Source organism: Hordeum vulgare, chromosome 3H (assembly GCF_904849725.1).
Source record: "Hordeum vulgare subsp. vulgare chromosome 3H, MorexV3_pseudomolecules_assembly, whole genome shotgun sequence".
NCBI lineage: Eukaryota > Viridiplantae > Streptophyta > Magnoliopsida > Poales > Poaceae > Hordeum > Hordeum vulgare.
In genome coordinates, this window is record NC_058520.1 from 227,473,173 (window position 1) to 227,493,092 (window position 19,920).

The 19,920-nt window shown below is 50.0% G+C and overlaps 1 protein-coding gene across 4 annotated transcripts in view; it reads right to left on the reverse strand.

The window, feature by feature from the left end:
* Positions 1–19,920, reverse strand: part of LOC123443566 (protein translocase subunit SECA1, chloroplastic) — a 71,508-nt gene that overhangs the window by 25,207 nt on the left and 26,381 nt on the right. For all 4 annotated transcript variants that reach the window (XM_045119993.1, XM_045119994.1, XM_045119995.1 and 1 more), the window contains exons 6-13: positions 18,434–18,547; positions 18,015–18,128; positions 17,732–17,899; positions 16,882–17,057; positions 16,695–16,761; positions 16,295–16,441; positions 5,601–5,696; positions 5,440–5,508 (exon numbers count right to left, since the gene is read on the reverse strand). In XM_045119993.1, coding sequence (XP_044975928.1) covers positions 5,440–5,508; positions 5,601–5,696; positions 16,295–16,441; positions 16,695–16,761; positions 16,882–17,057; positions 17,732–17,899; positions 18,015–18,128; positions 18,434–18,547 — 951 coding nt within the window. The remainder of the gene's footprint in view (positions 1–5,439; positions 5,509–5,600; positions 5,697–16,294; positions 16,442–16,694; positions 16,762–16,881; positions 17,058–17,731; positions 17,900–18,014; positions 18,129–18,433; positions 18,548–19,920) is intronic.

Genomic DNA, 19,920 nt, shown 5'->3' on the forward strand with positions numbered 1-19,920 from the left:
GGTGCTATGTCTGTTTACACCCAGTGGTTTGATGATGATGCCCGTGCTGCAGCTGTTCTCACTGCCAGTGTTCTGCCTCAGTTTACCTCTGAGTTTCTGGGCCTTCCTACTGTGTTTGAGATGTGGACTCGCCTTCGTCAGCGGTATGAGCCCTCTGGTGATGCCTTATACCTCTCTATGGTCCGTCAGGAGCATGCTCTTCAGCAAGGTGACTCTACTTCGATGACTTCTATGCACAGAGTTCTGCTATCTGGCGCCAGCTTGATTCTCTCCGCAGTGCTAGTTGTCGTACTTGCCCCAGTTGCCAGGTTGTCCAGGCCGACTTGGAGTTTCATCGCGTCTACAAGTTCCTGTCTCGGCTCCGTAAGGAGTTTGAACCCGGCGTGCTCAGCTGTTTGCTCGTGGCCGTATTTCTCTCATGGAGGCGCTTTCTGAGATTCGTGCTGAGGAGACTCGCTTACGTGGTGCTGGTTTGCTGGAGGTTCCCTCGGTGCTCGCTGCTCGGACTTTTTCTCCGCCACCTGTTGCACCGACCCCTTCTCGCGAGAGTGCTCCGCCGCTCTTGCCCACTCCTTCTGGAGGCTCAGGTCGCCCCCGTCCACATTGTGGCTACTGCAACAATGATGGTCATATTGAGTCCCACTGCTACACGAAGAAGAAACACTTGCGCAAGGCGCGATCATCATCTACAGAGACCTCGTCATCTACCTCGACAGCTTCAGCCATCGCTTTGACTGAGCAGGATATTCTAAGACTTAAGCGTCCTTTCATATGTCCCGCACTGAGCAACCACCTTCTACACAGTGAGGTACATCCCCATGGTTTCTGGACTCGGGAGCTTCCTTTCATATGTCTTCTAATTCTTCCACTCTGTCCTCTCTTCGATCGCTTGATTCTCCTGTTCATGTACTCACCGCTGATGGTACTCCCCTTTCTGTCATTAGTAGAGGCAATCTTACCACTCCTTATTCTGTTCCTGATGTTGCTCATGTTCCTCGAGTTACCATCAATCTGTTTTTCGCTGGTCAACTTGCTGACTGGTTGTCGTGTCATCCTTGACCTTGACTCTTGTTTTGTTCAGGACCGTCGCACGCACACTCTGGTTGGGGCTGGTCCTCGCCGCCGTGATTCTGAGGGTCTTAGGGAGTTGGACTGGCTTTATGTTCCTTCCGCTGCCCACTCTATCGCCAGTTCTTCTGCTTTGGTTGCCTCGGCTACTGGTTCCTTCCAGCAGTGGCAGCATCGACTTGGTCATCTGTGTGGTTCTCGTTTGTCGTCGTTTGTTCGTCGAGGTCTTCTGGGGTCTGTCTCAGGAGATGCCTCTTTAGAGTGTCAGGGTTGTCGTCTTGGCAAGCAGATTCAGTTACCATATCCACATAGTGAGTCAGTGTCTAAGCGTCCTTTTGATTTAGTTCATTCCGATGTATGGGGTCCGGCTCCCTTCGCTTCGAAAGGGGGTCATAAATACTATATTATTTTCATAGATGACTTCTCTCGTTACACATGGCTTTATTTCATGACTTCTCGTAGTGAGGGTTGTCCATTTATAATCGTTTTGCTGCCATGGTTCATGCTCAGTTCTCTTCTCCCATTCGTGTGTTCCGTGCTGACTCCGCTGGCGAGTATATCTCTAAGATGTTGCGTGGTGTTCTTCCTGAGCAAGGGACTCTCTCTCAATTCTCTTGCCCTGGTGCTCACGCTCAGAATGGCGTGGCTGAGCGCAAGCATCGTCATCTTCTTGAGACAGCTCGTGCATTGATGATTGCTGCCTCTCTCCTGCCTCATTTTTGGGCTGAGGCCGTCTCCACCTCCACCTATCTCATCAATTTCCAGCCTTCCGCTGCTCTACAGGGTGGTGTTCCTTTCGAGCGTCTTTTTGATCATTCTCCCGATTATTCGATGCTTCGCTTGTTTGGTTGTGTTTGCTATGTTCTTCTTGCCCCCCGCGAACGCACCAAACTGACCGCTCAGTCTGTTGAGTGTGTCTTCTTAGGCTATAGTGATGAGCATAAGGACTATTGTTGTTGGGATCTTATCGGTCGTCGGATGCGTATCTCTCGGGATGTGACTTTCAATGAGTCTCGTCCCTTCTACCCACGCCCATCTTCCTCGACTTTTTCAGTGGAGGATATCTCTTTCCTCACTTTTCCTGACACACCTATCACACCCGTCGAGCCTTTGCCTATTCGTTCCGCTCCCTCTGCTTCTCCACCTCCAGTCGATTTGTCGCCACCATCTTCCACGGTCTCCTCGTCTAGCATGTCACCGGCTTCTACACCTTCATCTCCGGTGACTTCTTCGTCACCACTCCCCGATTCTACATTAGCGATTCCTCCTTCCATTGTTTCATCTTTTCCTCAGTGTTACACTCGTCGTTCACGTTCTGTGGATGCCTCTGTGGATGTGTCGTCATCCTCGTCTCAGCCTACTTATGGCTTGCGTTCTCGTCCTCGTCCGCCTGTTGATCGCTTTGGATTTTCCACCGCTGGTGCTGCTGTTCTTGAGCCGACTACTTATCATCAGGCTGTTGTTCATCATCAATGGCAGTTTGCGATGGCAGAGGAGATTGCTGCTCTTGAACGCACTGGTACGTGGGATTTTGTTTCCCTTCCTCCCGGAGTCCGTCCCATCACTTGTAAGTGGGTCTACAAGGTTAAGACTCGCTCCGATGGTTCTCTTGAGCGTCACAAAGCTCGTCTTGTGGCTCGTGGTTTTCAGCAGGAGCATGGTCGTGATTATGACGAGACTTTTGCTCCTGTGGCTCATATGACCACTGTTCGTACACTTCTTGCCGTGGCCTCTACACGCTATTGGTCTATCTCTCAGCTTGATGTTAAGAATGCTTCTCTTAATGGTCAGTTGCGTGAGGAGGTGTACATGCAACCACCACCTGGGTATTCTGTTCCTGATGGCATGGTATGTCGTCTTCGTCGCTCTCTCTATGGCCTTAAGCAAGCCCCCCGCGCCTGGTTTGAGCGTTTTGCCTCTGTGGTGACTGTCGCTGGTTTTTCAGCCAGTGTTCATGATCCAGCATTGTTTATTCACCTTTCTCCTCGTGGTCGGATTCTTCTTCTTCTCTATGTTGATGAAATGGTCATCACTGGGGATGACCCCAAGTATATTGCCTTTGTTAAGGCACGTCTTAGTGAGCAGTTCCTTATGTCTGATCTTGGACCTCTTCGCTACTTTCTTGGGATTTAAGTTTCTTCTACCTCTGATGGCTTCTTTATATCCCAGCAAAAGTATATCCAGGATCTTCTTGCTCGTGCTGCTCTTACTGATGAGCGCATTGTTGAGACTCCTATGGAGCTCAATGTTCACCTCTGTGCTACTGATGGTGATCCTCTGCCTGACCCGACGCGTTATCATTATCTTGTTGGCAGTCTTGTTTACCTAGCTGTCACTTGTCCGGATATCTCTTATCCGGTTCATATTCCGAGTCAGTTCGTCTCTGCTCCCACATCGGTTCACTATAGTCATCTCCTCCGTGTTCTCCGATATCTTCGGGGCACGATCTCTCACCATCTATTCTTTCCTCGCTCCAGTTCTTTACAGCTTCAGGCCTATTCAGATGCTACGTGGGCTAATGATCCTTCATATCGCCATTCACTTTCTGCTTACTATGTTTTCTTGGTGGTTCTCTCATTGCCTGGAAGACGAAGAAACATAATTCAGTTTCCCGTTCGAGTGCAGAGGCTGAGTTGCGAGCGATGGCTCTTTTGACGGCAGAGGTGACTTGGTTACGGTGGTTACTTCAGGATTTTGGTGTTTCTGTCACTACACCCTGCTCTTATCTGACAGTACAGGTGCTATTAGCATTGCGCGCGACCCTGTGAAGCATGAGCTCACCAAGCATATTGGCGTTGATGCTTTCTATGTGCGCGCTGTTGTGCAGGATCAGGTTATTGCTCTTCAGTATGTGCCTTCCGAGTTACAGTTGGCGGATTTCCTGACGAAGGCCCAGACTAGAGCACAACATGGCTTTTATCTCTCCAAACTCAGTGTTATTCATCCACCATGAGTTTGAGGGGGGTGTTAGAGTTATAATATAAGTCATGAATCCTTTGGTATTTATCCCAATATATTAAGGGGTTTCCTGCATATAGTCCACCACCTGTACATGTATATATACCGGCCTATGGCCTCATGGGAATACAAGTAGCTTATTCCTAACAGATCTGTTCTTTGCGAAGTTAACCCCAAATGATCTTTTTTTTTGTTGTACTAGCTAAATCTAATGGTTCATACTAGAGTCAAGCCCGTCATTGCATGTTGACCATATTTGATGGCCAAAAGAATATTGAATTACCTTAGTTAACTCGTTATTACAATTATTACTCCCTCACTAATCCTCTAATGCAATTCAAGCAAGAAAATAGCTGGCCTGCTACTTGCTCAACTACCAATAATTTTAGTACTATTTATTCTGAAAAAATATCCCTAACAAGGACAAATTTATGTTGATGTAGGATAATATGCATTACTTGTCAAAACTCTTTGATGGCTACGATTTTTCTGAAACTCAACATCATGTGAAACATGTGTTATGATGCTTCACATCTTTGAAATAAAAGAGTAATCCCAAGAAACACTACATCACTCCATTTGCACATGACAACATAGTATTGCAATCTATGCACAGACGGAGACTCCAACATTTATTGCACCCAAAACTTGGCACAGATGGGACTACAAAATCATGACGAGAAGCCAAAAAAACATAGAACTCCATCCATTCCCAAAAATTATCACGATCGTAAAGACTCCAAAATCATGACAAGTCTCCAAAAATCATAGTACTCCATCTCATATGATTTTTGTAAGACTATATGGCCGATCTTTGGCATGCATTTCTTTTGGCAGGAAACCGAATTTTGCGTATTGATGACAATAGCTTGAATGGGTACTCCCTCCATTTCGGATTTGCGGAAGGCTGCAAGGTCAATTTTCGGATTTTCTTTGCGGAAAGCCGACTTTTGTATATATTCATTTTGAGGAAAGCCAACTTTTGCATACTAATGAAAATACCTTGAACAGTACTCCCTCCATTTCAGAATCGGTTTTCTTTTAGAGTTTGGCTCAAGGATTAAGGGTTTGAGTAAAATGTCAATGTTGCCACATCTCTTTATCCTCCAAAGGCAGTAAAGTTCTGACAGTTTTGGAGTATGAGATCTTTGATTGCTAAAGTAGAAATGGATGTTCCATGCAAGTGCATTAAAAATTATGGAAGAGTTCAAACAGTCACAGCAGGCAGGGGAATTACAAAAATAGGGAAGTGCAAGCCGGCATATGAGTATTTAGATATTTTTTATCATGTCACTGATGAAGGAAAAATAGGAATAAATAACTAAAACTACATCGGAAGTGTAGAATGACAAGTATTTTGAAAAAAAAACTGGAGAGGCTGAAAAGGCATCTATTCTGAAACTGAGGGAATACTTGATTGTCAATTCTGCGGGATTCATGTCGTTCAGTTCCTACCACATGAAGCCCACCTGTCGCAATGACCTGAATAAATTACAATGATGCCATAATCAGTTCATCACGATGGTCTTCAACAGCAAAGATAAACTAATAAAATGTCCTTTCTATGTGCAAACCTTCTTCTTTTCCTCCTCTGTGTAAATCTTAAATTCATCTACTATCTTCATGAATGCGGTTCTCAGAGTTGCAATTACTTCATCACGTGTCGGTCCCTGACATGTAAAAAAGCATAGGTGAGTCTGGATTCCTATGCCTGTGGAGGGGGGTCTTAACAGAATATCCAGAGATCAGAATAGCAGTTTCTGATGGTGATATACAACTTTACAGGCTGATATACAACTTTACAGGCTCAAACAGTGCAAGTGTGTGGGCGGTTACAAATGGTTAGTGGTAGGTACACAAATTCTAAGAACAAAAACTAAGAAAAAAAGACAAAAAAACTACTCCCTCCGTTCCTAAATGCAAGTCTTTTTAGAGATCCCACTACAGACTACTTACGGAGTAAAATGAGTAAATCTCATTCTAAAGTATATCTATATACATCCGTATGTAGTCCGTAGTGAAATCTCTAAAAAGACCTATATTTAGGAACGGAGGGAGTACCTAGCTTTCAGGTAGTGTGTAAGAAAAAAAACTGAGTCATATCATAAAATATTAACCAAGCCACGATTTAAATCCACCATGAGGGTAGTTTGAAGTAATCAACTCATCTTGCTGATAATAAATTGGTTGATCATATGAATATCGATTCCCCAGAAAGAAATCCAGTAAGCCTGTGGGGAACAACCAGCTACTAACTGAGGAATCAAACTGCTTTGTTATAACAGTACTGGTAACTAATCCCTCCGTCCGGAATTAGTGCAAGATACATCCGTTTGAGCGACAAGTAATTCCGGACGGATGTAGTAATAACCACAAGGCACTCAAGATAGAATTACAAAAAAAAAACAATTATCACATTTTTGGATTTGAATGAACTGCTTCGGTACTGCTATGTATCAACCAATTAATAATATAGGGCCAGTTCTTTTGCTGGCCCTATTCCAGCTTATTCTACAAGCCCAACCAAATTTATTCTTTTAGAAGCCTACTAATTAAGATTTGACTAGCAGGCTTCTAAAAAGAAATTGGCTCGGGGCAGCTTATTCTAGAAGCCCAAACAAGCCACCAAAAGAACTGACCCATAATGCCAGATTTTCAAGCGATACGTAATTTGAGGCGTACATCGATCCTTCGAGGACAAGCAATCACACAAGCACGAGCACGACACCAAGATTTGTTAACTAAGATTCACCAACATGGCTACATCCCCGAGGCATGACTACAGGCGCTCCTCCCCATGTACCAAATCATATGATACAGTCGATGATAAGCATGCCGAGGCCGTCAGACAGCGCTCCGACCAATGCGCCACAGCCGGTCCAGCCACCCCTGCCATGGGTGTCGGACCGTCCCTCCCGTGATCTCTATCTAGCCTATCAACTTATGTCTAGTCTATTTAGCTACCCCGCGGTGCCCTTACATAATAGACCCGCGTTACACGTGTTCAACTCAAACATCTAACCCTCTGCTCAATACAAATCCAATTGTAGTACAACTCATACACATAATATTCGACACATATTTTAACACTCCACCATGGCGAATATTACCTCGCTATCTCGAAGCCACCACTCCCTTGACTTCACATGACTCCTCCAGCAACTGTAGTTCCATATTTTTCTCCAATATAGTCAATGCTCCCATGAAAATTAAGTTCTTCGGCGCTTTTGTTTTGTGTTCCCAAACTCCGCCTATGTTGTCTCAACATAGCCGGTCCCAAACTCGGGTAAAGAAGGAGGGTTGTGATAGGCTTGGCGAGCCAACGTCAAAACTCAGCCAATCTTATGGAGATGAAACCCAAAACATTTTCATTGGGCGTAACCCTCTCAGCGACGCGCCACATCAGATCCCGGGTGTGGTGTCAAACGGGCAAGGGCCGGGCCGTCACCCCCAGGTGGCGCGCCGTATCGTGATATGGATACGGTGGCAAGTGAGCGAGGATCGGGTCGTCGCATCCTTAGTGGCGTGCTACATCAGCGTCCGGGTGTAGTGGAAAATGAGCAAGGGTCTTCGCATTTGACTCGACGAGTGCGAAGGGTAAGGAAGCTAGCTGAGCCTAGGAGGATTCGCTTAGGTAGATGGAACGTAGGGTCTCTAACAAGTAAGATTCAGGGGGTAGAGAAGAGGAGTTGATATCCTTTGCATTCAAGAGACCAAATGGAGGGGACAGAAGGCGAAGGAGGTGAAGGGTACCGGCTTCAAGCTGTGGTACACGGGGATGGTTGCAAACAGAAATGGAGTAGACATCTTGATCAGCAAAAGCCTCAAGAATTGAGTGGTAGTCGTCAAGATACGTGGGGACCAGATTATCCTGGTCAAGTTGGTAGTTAGGGACTTAGTTCTCAACGTTATCAGCGCGTATGCCCCGCAAGTAGGTCACAATTAGAACACCAAGAGGGAGTCTGGGAAGGCCTGGAGGACATAGTTAGGAGTGTACCGATTGGCGAGAGACTCTTCATAGGTGGAGACCTCAATGGCCACGTGGGCACGTCTAACACAGGTTTTAAAGGGGTGCATGGGGGATTTGGATATGGCATCAAGAATTAAGGAGAAGATGTTTTAAGCTTTGCGCTAGCCGACGACATGATCGTAGCTAACACCCTCTTTAAAGATTGATTTCATCCTCTCGAGAAAAGAAGACAGACGTGCGTGCGTAGACTGTAAGGTGATACCTGGAGAGAGTGTTGTTCCTCAGCCTAAGGTTCTAGTTAATGACTTCCGCTTTTGGATTCGTGTCCAGTGGGACAAGCATGCCAAAGTCGCTAGAACAAAGTGGTGGAAGCTCAAGGAGGAGGTAGCTCGGGCTTTCAAGGAGAGGGCCATTAAGGAGGGGCCTTGGGAGGGAGGAGGTGATGCAAACAACATGTGGATGAAGATGGCGACTTGCATCCGTACGGTGGCCTCAAGGAGTTTCGAGTGTCTAGGGGAAGTAGAAGAGAAGCTAAAGATACCTGGTGGTGTAACGATGATGTACAGAAGGCAATTAAGGAAAAGAAAGATTGTTTCAGACGCCTATATTTGGATAGGAGTGCAAACAACATAGAAAAGTATAAGGTGGCAAAGAAGGCCGCAAAGCGAGTTGTGAGTGAAGCAAGGGGTCAGGCGTATGTGGACCTCTACCAGCGGTTAGACACGAAGGAAGGCGAAAGGGACATCTATAAGATGGCCAAGATCCGAGAGAAGACGAGGGATGTTGACCAAATCAAGTGCATGAAGGACGAAGCAGATCAACTCCTGGTGAAGAATGAGGACATTAAGCATAGATGGCGGGAGTACTTTGACAAGTTGTTTAATGGGTAGAGTGAGAGCTCTACCGTTGAACTGGAAGACTCCTTTGATGATACTAGCAGGCGTTTTGTGCGGCGAATCCAGGAGTCGGGGGTCAAGGAGGCTTTAAAGAGGATGAAAGGAGGCAAGGCGATGGGCCCTGATTGTATCCCCATTGAGGCGTGGAGAGACCTTGGGAACATAGCGATAGTATGGCTAACCAAACTTTTCAACCTCATTTTTGAGGCAAACAAGATACCAGAAGAATGGAGACGAAGTATATTAGTACCAATCTTCAAGAACAAGGGGGATGTTTAGAGTTGTACTAATTACCGTGGAATTAAACTGATGAGCCATACAATGAAGCTATGGAAGAGAGTCATCGAGCACCGCTTAAGAAGAATGACAAGCGTGACCAATAATCAGTTTGGCTTCATGCCTGGGAGGTCGACCATGGAAGCCATTTTCTTGGTATGACAACTTATGGAGAGATATAGGAAGCAAAAGAAGGACCTGCATATGGTGTTCATTGACTTGGAGAAGGCCTATGATAAGATACCGCGGAATGTTATGTGGTGGGCCTCGAAGAAATACAAAGTCCCAGCAAAGTATATTACCATCATCAAGGACATGCACGATAATGTTGTGACAAGTGTTCGAACAAGTGATGGCAACACTGATGACTTCCCGATTAAGATAGGACTGCATCAGGGGTCAGCTTTGAGCCCTTATCTTTTTTGCCTTGGTGATGAATGAGGTCACAAGGGATATACAAGGAGATATCCCATGGTGTATGCTCTTTGCGGACGATGTGGTTATAATCGATGATAGTCGGACGATGGTCAACAGGAAGTTGGAGTTATGGAGACAAACCTTGGAATCAAAAGGTTTTAGACTTAATAGGACGAGGAAGAGGAGGATGTTAGCCTTTGATGGGCAGGTGGTGCCTCAGAAGGACACCTTTTGATATATGGGGTGAATGTTGCAGAATGATGGAGATATCGATGAAAATATGAACCATCGAATTAAAGCCGGATGGATGAAGTAGCGCAAAGCTTCTGGCATTCTCTGTGACAAGAGAGTGCCACAAAAGCTAAAAGCAAGTTTTATAGGACGGCTGTTCAACCCGCAATGTTGTATGGCGCTGAGTGTTGGCCGACTAAAAGGCAACATGTGCAACAATTAGGTGTGGCGGAGATGCGCATGTTGAGATGGATGTGTGCCACACAAGGAAGGACCGAATCCGGAATGATGATATACGAGATAATTGGGATAGCGTCGACTGAAGAGAAGCTTGTCCAACATCGTCTGAGATGGTTTGGGCATATTCAGCGCAGGCCTCCAGAAGCCCCAGTGCATAGCGGACGGCTAAAGCGTGTTGATAATGTCAAAAGAGGTCGGGGTAGACCAAACTTGACATGGGGAGAGTACGTAAAGAGAGAACTGAAGGATTCGAGCATCACCAAAGAACTAGCCATGGATAGGGATGCGTGGAAGCTTGCTATCCATGTGCCAGAACCATGAGTTGGCCACGAGATCCTTCACTGGCCCTGTAGCCTCATACCCCCTGGTAATCCAGTGGCGGCTGAGATACACGCAGGGTTGGGCCCTGCCGACGCAGAGCACAAAAACAAGTAAGAGAAAAACCTAGCACAGAGAAAGACATTACAAATCACCAGCAGTTATAACAGAATTTAAGTTGTTCCTACAATAAAGGGTGATGCCTGACGCCTCCTCGAGGCAAGGATAATCTGTTTCAGGGTAAGGCAGGGGGCTCCTCACCGGACTCCTCGTCGTCGTCGCAAGAGAACTTCTCGAGCAGCATACGCACGTGGCCCTCCAAGGAGGTCACCAAGTCGCCGCGGGACTCCTCAGGCCAGGGCCCATCACCCCTTCGAACTTGAAGTGGGGATCGCGAAGGAGGAGATGGCTGAAGACGTGGGTCGCGGCCATGGAGAAAAGGTCGCGACACTCTTCCTCCAGGATGTTGTCCACCTTCTTGGTCGCGCCCTCGAGCTCCTTCACGAGCTCGGAAGAAAACTCGGCATAACCGGCGTCCTGAGGAACGAGGGGAGCCTCAAGCCCCGCCCCAACCTACAGATGGAGCTCAGAGCCTAGCGGGCCCTGAGATCCAGAGAAGAAAGCGCAGCAGAGACCCCTGCCGCCTTCTCGTCGACCCCAGCCCGGGCCTCCTCTTCCCGGGCGGTCAGCTCGGCGTTGGCCTCGGTGACTTGCTTCGTGTGGGTGTCCCGAGCCTCAGCAACCTCGCGCTCGAGCACCTCCAAGCGCCCGCGCTCCACGACCTGCTCGGCTGTCGCCCTCTCTAGCTCGGAGTCGCGGTTGGCTAGCTTCGCCTCGCGGGCTTTGGTGGCCTCCTGAAACGCCTTCAAGCCAGCCTCTGCCTCTTCGCAGCGCCTGGTGAGCGCTTCCTTCTCAGCAAGGGCGCTCGCGCAGGCAGCCTTTGCCTCGGCGGCCTCCCGCCGGCCCTCTACGCGCACGGCCTCGGCCTCACCTCTGACTTCCTTCACAGAGACATTGAGTTGGCGCCACCCCGTGGCCAACCTCTCGCGCTCCGCGGCTAGACGCGCCTCGGCGTCTCAGAAATCCGCCTCGAGACGGGGGAGCAGGCCCAAGGCGTCGGTCAGAGCCCCGCGCCGGAGCAAGGCGTCCGGGCCCGTCAGGGCGAAGGCCTCCGAAGGTGTTGTCGCCCCGACGCTACCCGCTGCAGCAACTAGAGCGGCCTCGACACCCTCCGCAAGGGGCGCTGGGGGCTCTGGGTCCCTCCCCGGTCCGGGTGTCCGCGGCGCGCTTGCGAGGACCACATCCCCCGCCTTTGTGGCCCCGGCGAAGATCGCGGCCCCGACAGTTGGCGCCGGGGGCTGGACCGCCGCGGCTTCGACGATCGCGTCTCCTCGACGTATGGTGGAGACACCCGAAGGTGCAACAGCGCCTGTGCACTCGAGCACGGCACCCGACTTGTGCGGGCTACCTCCGCGCCCGCTGATACCCCTACCAAGGGATGAAGGCAGCCTTAAGACCTGCGTCACCTTCGCCCCAGCGGCGGCCTTCTTCCTCTTTTCCTCGCCGCCGCCAAGGAGCCTGGACAGGAGGAGAGACGGCCTAAGCAAATTAATCGCGGATAAATGGCATGACGATGGGCTAAGGTACTTCTTGTCCCCGGCGGCCCACTTCCTTTTCTTCTCGACGGCGGGTGGCGCATCTTTGCCACCCTCGCGCGCCCCCCGTCGCCATCGGAGGGGCGTTCGATGCGGTCCCCGGCGAGCTCATCCCGGGCTCCCTCCTCCCTGGGAGCCTGAGGGGCCCCCGGGGGAGGCACGGCCGCCGACGAGGGAGGCGCAGCACCGTCATCGGGGGCTCACGCCCCCAACGCCTTGATCGTCGCGGGGCCCAGCCCCGCTCTGTCCCTTGAGGCCGCGGGCTTAGGGGGGTCGCCCGGCGCCGCTCGTCCGCAACAACAGCGTCCCCAAGGTTGTGTAAGGACGGATGGAGGTTGCGCAGCGGAATCCGGCGGGCGTCTTCGTCCCCTTCCATCGCCTCCGAGTCTTGGTGGCTGCTGTCTTCGCCTGAGGACAAGATCGTGAGGGGGGAGTCCTTGTGCAGCCCGACGAGCCCCCACTCGTCGAAGGCAAGCATTTCCACGGCCATCCCCTCCATGTCGTCGCGGGCATACAGCGGCGGCATGGCCCGCGGGAGGTCCTCCAGGCAGGGACCAAGCAGAGCCCCCAAGACCCCATCCAGCTCGTCTGACGTCAGGCCGCTGACGTGCAGGCGCATCGGATCTCCACTGTCGGCAAGCTCCCACAAGGGGCGCGAGCTTGCCCGGAGCGGCGTGATGCGATGCCCCAAGAACTCCTTGATAATCATCACCACCGTCAGACGGGCCTCCGCGAGGAAGGCGATTCGCTCCAGGACCCTGTGCTTGGTTTGGGAAAAAAGCAACCACCTCGTGCTTGGTTTGAGCGGTTCAGCTCTGTGGTTCAAGCTGCTAGTTTCTCTTCTAGTGAGCATGACCCTGCACTTTTCACTCATACATCTGACCGCGGTCGTACCTTGCTAGTATAGATAGAGTGTCAGATAAATGCTTGACAAGGCAAGGAAACAGAACTTCCACACCATGTTACAACTTCCGTACCAATTCGATCGATCCGGAATGGATCGGTTAAACATTCCATTAGGGAGCCCGGTCTTGACTCTTCTGTGTGGTATTCATTCTCGTTCGGCTCTTGGAATCACATCCAGCAGTGGTTGGAACAGCTCGGGGATTTTCTAATGCTATCCGAAGACGAATCGAAATACGGAACCGGAAGCCGTAGCCTAGAACCTTTAGCTTGAGCGGAAGGGGAGGAAACCGGCTATTCGAACTGGTAGGATGGGAAACAAAACGGAATGTACTGGTGAATGGAAAATTGATTCTTGGGTAATTTTACTCTAGAAAAAAGGAGCAGAAAGACCCTCGCTCACGTCGGCAGGCCCCATAGGGGCAGTTGACGGAGGAACCCGCCCTCGGGCCGGCGAGCTTCTTGTCGCTCCACTCAGGGATCTGCTTGGGCGGGCTCAAGGGAGTCGCCAGGAGCGGGCTCTCCCAGCGCGCGTCCATGAAGACCCAATGGTTCCGATAGCCCTCAACCTTCATCCCAGCCAGGTGGGTGCTGGCCCTGGGCAGTGAACCGCAGGTTGAAGAAGTGGCGACGAGCACCACCGAGGGCCTCACGCCCACGCAGGCCTCGCAGTAAAAAGCGAAGATGGCCAGGAGGAAGACAGAGTTGGGCTGAAAGTGCAGAGCCTGAATCTGGTAGTGGGAGAGGATGGCGTAGAAGAGGTCGAAGAACGGCGGGACCAGCCCGGCGTAAATGCTATGGAGGAAGAAGGGGTAAGCAGTCTTCACCAGGCTGCTCGGCGCCGCTGAGCCAGGCCAGATGGCAGTCGCTCCCCACTCGTTCGTGTCACCGGCCACGAACGGGAGCGTCGGGCCAAGGTCCTCCGCCTTGGAGACGCGGGAAGGCATGAGAGCAGGCCCCGCGGCGACGGCACTCACGACGGGCGCCGCAGCCTTCCCTTTCTTACCGGCGGGCACCATCCGTTAACCGAAGACGCGAAGGAGGCAATAAGGCAACTCGCTCAAAAATTAGATCTAGTGCGTCCTTGTGCGGAGGAGGAAGTTGCAGAAAGATGGGGATGGCGTGGAAGAGAGTACTGACAACACCACCCCGCGTGCCTGCTTTATGTCAGCCGGGGTGGATACCAAAGCACCGTGACAAGGCGGGGTGCCCCGCGTCCCGCCGCGCGCCACGCGTTGGGCCTGGCCCGCAGGCGGTAAGAGCCCACACCGTCTTGCCCCAGATTGCTGGGCCGTAAACGCCGCGGGCTCAGGGGCTACTGTCGGGTTCTGGGACCGGGGGTACCCAGGCCTGCCTGCCTGCGACCTAGGGCGCAGTGCGTGCTGCGGGCCTCGGGACGCCCCCGCTGAGGCCCAGGGGTTCGACCCTCATGAGGACCTTTACTCGTGAGGGACCGATCGTGTGGTTCTTCCCAGGACGTCTCACGCAAGGCTCATGGGGAGGAGGCGCCTCCTGATGATCCTCCCCCCAGAGGAGCGGACTTACCGTGGGCGACCCGCCAGGGTCGCGCGGTCCAACCTTCTCACGTGGATGACGTGAGCCACGCTGCGCGGTACCAGGGACGGTGCCAGCGGGTACGGACAGAGAGGCCTTCCCTCTTTTGGTGTTAAGGGAGCCAAGCCAGTTGTGGGTTCCCAAAGCAACCCCCCAAAGGTTTCCCGATCAGTGGAAAAGGGCTAAGGCTAGGGCTCGGCAGGACAGAGGTCACCACCGAGCCCACCAACGCGTCATGAAGAAGGGCTTTTGCAGGCTAAGACCATCTTTGTCAGGGCGAGCTGCAGTCCTGTCCCCTATCAAAACGGTCGTTGTGGCTGCCCTTCCCGCCAAGTGTGTTTTCGGGGAAGAGGACCAAGGCCAGCATAAAAGAGAGACCCAGCCCCTGTAGAAGGGGGTCCAAGGCTCAAGGTGTTGAACTAGGGAAAGAACCTCGAGCAATCCATTCAAGCAAGAGTAGGGTTTTACACCACAAGGTGACCTGAACCTAGGTAAACTGTTGGGCGTGTCCTAGTTCGTCTTCCTTAGCTCTTGCCTCTGAAGGGTCGCCGTGAAGTTGAGAGGTAGAGCAGGGTAGGGGAGCGAGCGCACCCCAGAGTTTGAACCTTTTCTTGGGTCTACAGAGCCCCGATTCCGACACGGCCAAGTCGAGAGAACTGAGGAGCAGCTCGGCGACCTCGTCTGTGGTCACCTGCGGTTTGTTGCCGGTTATGGAAGCAACCATCGCGCGGGCCAGAACAAGCTCATCCTGATCCATCTCCATGGACTGCGCGATGATGACCCGCACGGGCTCGTCGAAGTGCGTCCGAGCATGGGCTATCAGAGGGAGGGCAGGGGTGGCGGAGGAGCAGGTTGTTGGCGTGCTGAAGCCGTGGCGGGCTTGGCCAACGCGGTCCGTGGGGTCGCAAGGCAGTCGCGCGTTGTCATCGTGTCGGGTGTCGCAGTCGCACAAGTCATGGCCAGAGGTGAGACAACGCCTGCACCGGACGTCGTTGGTTCAGTCACGCACCCGGTGGCGATGGTCGAAGCAGCGACAGCACAACCGAACAATCTCCTCAGGCGACAGGCTACGACGGCGGTGCGGCGGCGGGCTGGGGGTATTGACCTACCGCGGGCAGTGGTGTCGATTCATGTGCCGTGGTTGTTGGAAGCCGTCGGCGTCAAGCACGGCGCCGCCCGAGACACGATGAACCTTTGGAGCGAGGACCAAGGCGGTCCCTTGCAGGCTGGTGGGCCGGAGGTGTGGCGCGTCCAGGAGCAGCCACAGCCGACGGCGTGGCGGGGGGCGGGAGGTGCAGGCGACATCTTTGTACGAGCGCGTCGAAGACTCGCTCCCCGAGCTGAGCCAACGCTCGCCGGAGAGGATCATTCAGCGATTGACAAGGTCAGTGTCGGGAGTCCCCATGGCCGATGGTCGGGCGGGCTGGGGAGGGGGCTGGGAGGTGGGGCTGCCGGCAAGGGGCGGCGCCGGCGGTTGGTTTGGGAAGGGCTAGGCAGCGCGGAGCGGAGCTAGGGGGTGGCAGCGGAGCCATCATGAAACTGGTTGTTCTCAATCGCGGTGCCCTTATATAATAGGTCCGGGTTACACCTGTTCGACTCGAACACCTAATCCTCCACCTAACCCTCTGCTAATTGTAAGTCCAAACTCTGTTGCACAACTTGTACACATATTTGACACATATTTTAACACTTCTACTTTACTCAACTAAAAATATGTGTGAAATAATCATTTCATGATCGATACTGAAGTAACCCAAATATCTCCTAAAAGAGCATACAAAATTTTGTGATAACTTCAAAAGGCCTACCTTTTCACATGAGTAGGAGAGACGCTCTTCAGCTTCTAGCTCAGGTAATGACTTTTCTCCCCATTCTTTGACAGCCACGTCAACTGCATCCTTGACACATGATAGTGTGTCTTCTGAAAGTTCACAAGGGAACAAGCTTTCATTTGTCTGGAAGAGGGGATGGTGCAATAAGCCATTGGGAACTGAACTTCATCACATATTAAATCATAATGCAGCCATCTGAAGAATAATTCACAGAATCTTGAAGGCCACTAGTCATCACATTTATTTATTTTGATAAAGAAAGCTTTTATTGAACTCAGATCATTGCGATACAATTGCTGAGATCACTCCCGGCCTCTGCATAACTAGTCATCATATGTATATTCAAGTACTACTGAACATATAGTTCATTATTTACCTTCCATGTTTTTCTTGGTGGAAGCTGCTTTTTGGACACAATGACACCATCAACTGGATTGACAATTCTGCAACATGATTTCATAATCAAAAAAAGATATAAGCAATGTTGAGCACCAGCAGAGGGAAATAATCAGATACAGTGTCTCTGATACTATTTGGGAATTCTGCTGACAAGGATTAAATACCTTGGCATAAGCACCTCACGCAACTTCAGCCTGGCCATGAATTCTGCATTGCCTCCAAGGATAATATCAGTGCCACGTCCTGCCATGTTGGTGGCAATTGTCACTGCACCAAGGCGTCCACTCTGAGCTACAATCTCTGCCTCCCTCTCCACATTCTCTGGTTTAGCATTAAGGACCTTCAACAGAAAGTTCAAAATAAAACACTTCATATTGCTTTAGAGATCTTGGGAAATATAACAGCTGGCACAAGCTAGAGGGTGAGAAGATGTAAACTGGAGAGCATTTGATAAACTTACAAAGTCTATACAACAAAAGCAAAGCCTAGAGTTGAAACCCATAAGATCTCGAAAACCAAGTCATGGTTTTGGCAAGTGGATAGCTAACTTCCACTCACCCCTGTCCATGGCTATCTCCTTGATGATATTCCAACTTAACGGACTCCTCCCATGTCAAGTTTAGTCTACCCCGACCTGTCTTGACATTATAAGCACGGTTTATCCGTCCGCTATGCACCGGTGCTTCTGGGGGGCTTCGTTATTTATGCCCAAACCATTTCAGACAATGTTGGACAAGCTTCTCTTCAATCAGTGCTACCCCAATTCTTATCACGTGTATCATCATTCCGGACCCAATTCTAAATAAACTTACAAAGACTATTTAACAGAAAGTTGCTAACAAACTAAATTTTGGAAGAAAAAAAGAACTAGTTAACTATGTGTAGTGCGAGAAGGCAGAAAGCCAAAAACTTTATTTTGTACTACTATGCAGTTTCCATTAACATAGCAGTGACGATGTTGCGCTGAACGGGGAAGACAAAACTAGGTACTGTTTATGAAGCTAACAAGCATACCTCGTGAGGAATCCCCGCTTCACGTAGTTGTTCAGACAAAGTTTCACTTTGCTCAACACTAGTTGTACCAACAAGCACAGGACGGGAAGCTTTATTCATTCTTGATATCTCCACAACAGCAGCACGCCATTTTCCACTTGTCGTTCTGAAAACAACATCTGAATCGTCCTGCAAAGGAAGAAGCATAGTTGAACATTCTCAGAAAGGGGGAACTTGGAAAATTGAATTGAGAGACCTACAATTACTACAAACAAAATTTCCACTAAAACAGGATGGCAATCACCTTCCGTATCATAGACTTATTCGTTGGAACAACTGTAACTTTTAGTTTGTATATGCTCTCGAACTCCTGTTTTTCTGTAGCTGCAGTTCCAGTCATGCCACAGAGTTTTGGAAACTGTCATAAAACGTATCAGTTTCCTGCCACATAACCCAGTGAACATCTCCAAAAGTAAAAGAAAGAGAGTGATCAATCCAGCACAGTGAGAAATACATTCTTCTTCACATTTACAATTTACCACCATCAATGGAAATGCTCAACAATGGGCTTTTTAGATGAATGCTCAACAATGTTAGTGGCTGTTAAAGCTCAATTAGTGTCGAAGATGATATAGCCAGTCAATGATTATTGGCTTATTGGCACTTACCATTTTGCAAAGGTCAATAACATTTAAGGATTAGAACAAAAGGATTGTCACTTGCCTGAAGAAAGAAGTTCTGGTAACTTATAGATGCGAGGGTTATGGTTTCATTCTGTATTTGCACACCTTCTTTTGCCTCAATTGCTTGGTGGAGTCCATCACTCCATCTTCTGCCCTGCCAAAATAAAAATATCTAAAACAAAGAAACTAATCTACAAACTATTTATGTTTATACCATCACCCATGGCTTGGATTTTACGATTACACTAGATTTTGGCCCTATCTCTGAGATAATGAGATACAATAACTGCTTCAAATCAAAATAAAGACATTTGCCAAACATCAAAATAATATGATAAAATTATTTTCACAAATAAGTCATCACTTGAAGCTTGTGTCTTTTGCCCTCTTGTTTTCTTGAGACATTGTGCGGATGAATATCTGTAAGCCACAGTGAAGGACATAGACAGCGAGAATACTTCGACAAGCTGTTTAGTGGGGAGAATGTGTCAGGCCGCCTATGATTCAGTATCTGTAGTTAAGCTGTATTAGTGACTTCGACCGTCGATCGCGCATCCAACGGCTACACCAGACAAGTACCGGTTCGCCAGTCAGCGTCGCGCGTGAGCGTCGATCCTTAATCGGACGGTGGATACGCGTCTTCTTCACCTATTCACTTTTTAGGCACAGCTGGAGCTGGCTGCCTCGCTGTAATGGCTATAAAGCCAGCGATCTTTCTCTTTTTTGGCATATATGTAATGTAATCGGGTTGTAAATCCTAGCCGCCGGTGGCGAGCTAAACTCATTTTCCCCTTCCATTCACAATACAAACCCTAGCTCAGGTTGTTTAAGCCCTCTGAAATTGGAGTAAATTCCTGTTTGTTCTCTGAATTATTAGGCTAGTTCCTGACAATTGGTATCAGAGCCAGTCCATCCTCGGAGATTGGCGTAGAGTGGAGCAGCGTAGAGGTTAGTTTCGGCTGTAAAATCCCTCTCCACGCAGGTAGTTGGGGGCGGCGTCAAGGAGGCGTCCGGAGTGGCACTATTCGGGTACAATCAGAAACCCAGTCTGGTTGCTCAAGCTCATTGCTTGAGAGGTAAAATTCCAGCGCCAGGGATCTGATCGTGTATCATCGGAGGCGGACGCCGGTGGCGGTGGCGGCGGCGGCGAGTTAACGACAAGTTGACAAATCCCTCCCTTCCCTCCCTGGGTGATCGTGCTCTGTGGAAAACACCATGACAGGAGCAGCAGAGTCAGCGACTACAGCTGATCTGCAGCTGGAATCGCTCGAGCTGGACATGAAAACACTGAGGCAAGAGCGAGAGGAAGATCGAAAGGAGTTCCATCAGTTCCAAGCTACGGTAAACAAGAATTTCATCACTATGCAAAAAAACTTCGATAAGATCCACGAAAATTCCAGGCGTCTATTGCTGGATCCGGAACCGGGCCAAGTAGAAGAGGGTGATAATGCATCGGCTCAAGGTGGTGTTCTGCAGAAAGAAAATCATGTGCTTTCTCCTCAGGTGGATATGCCCCTGCTATATAAC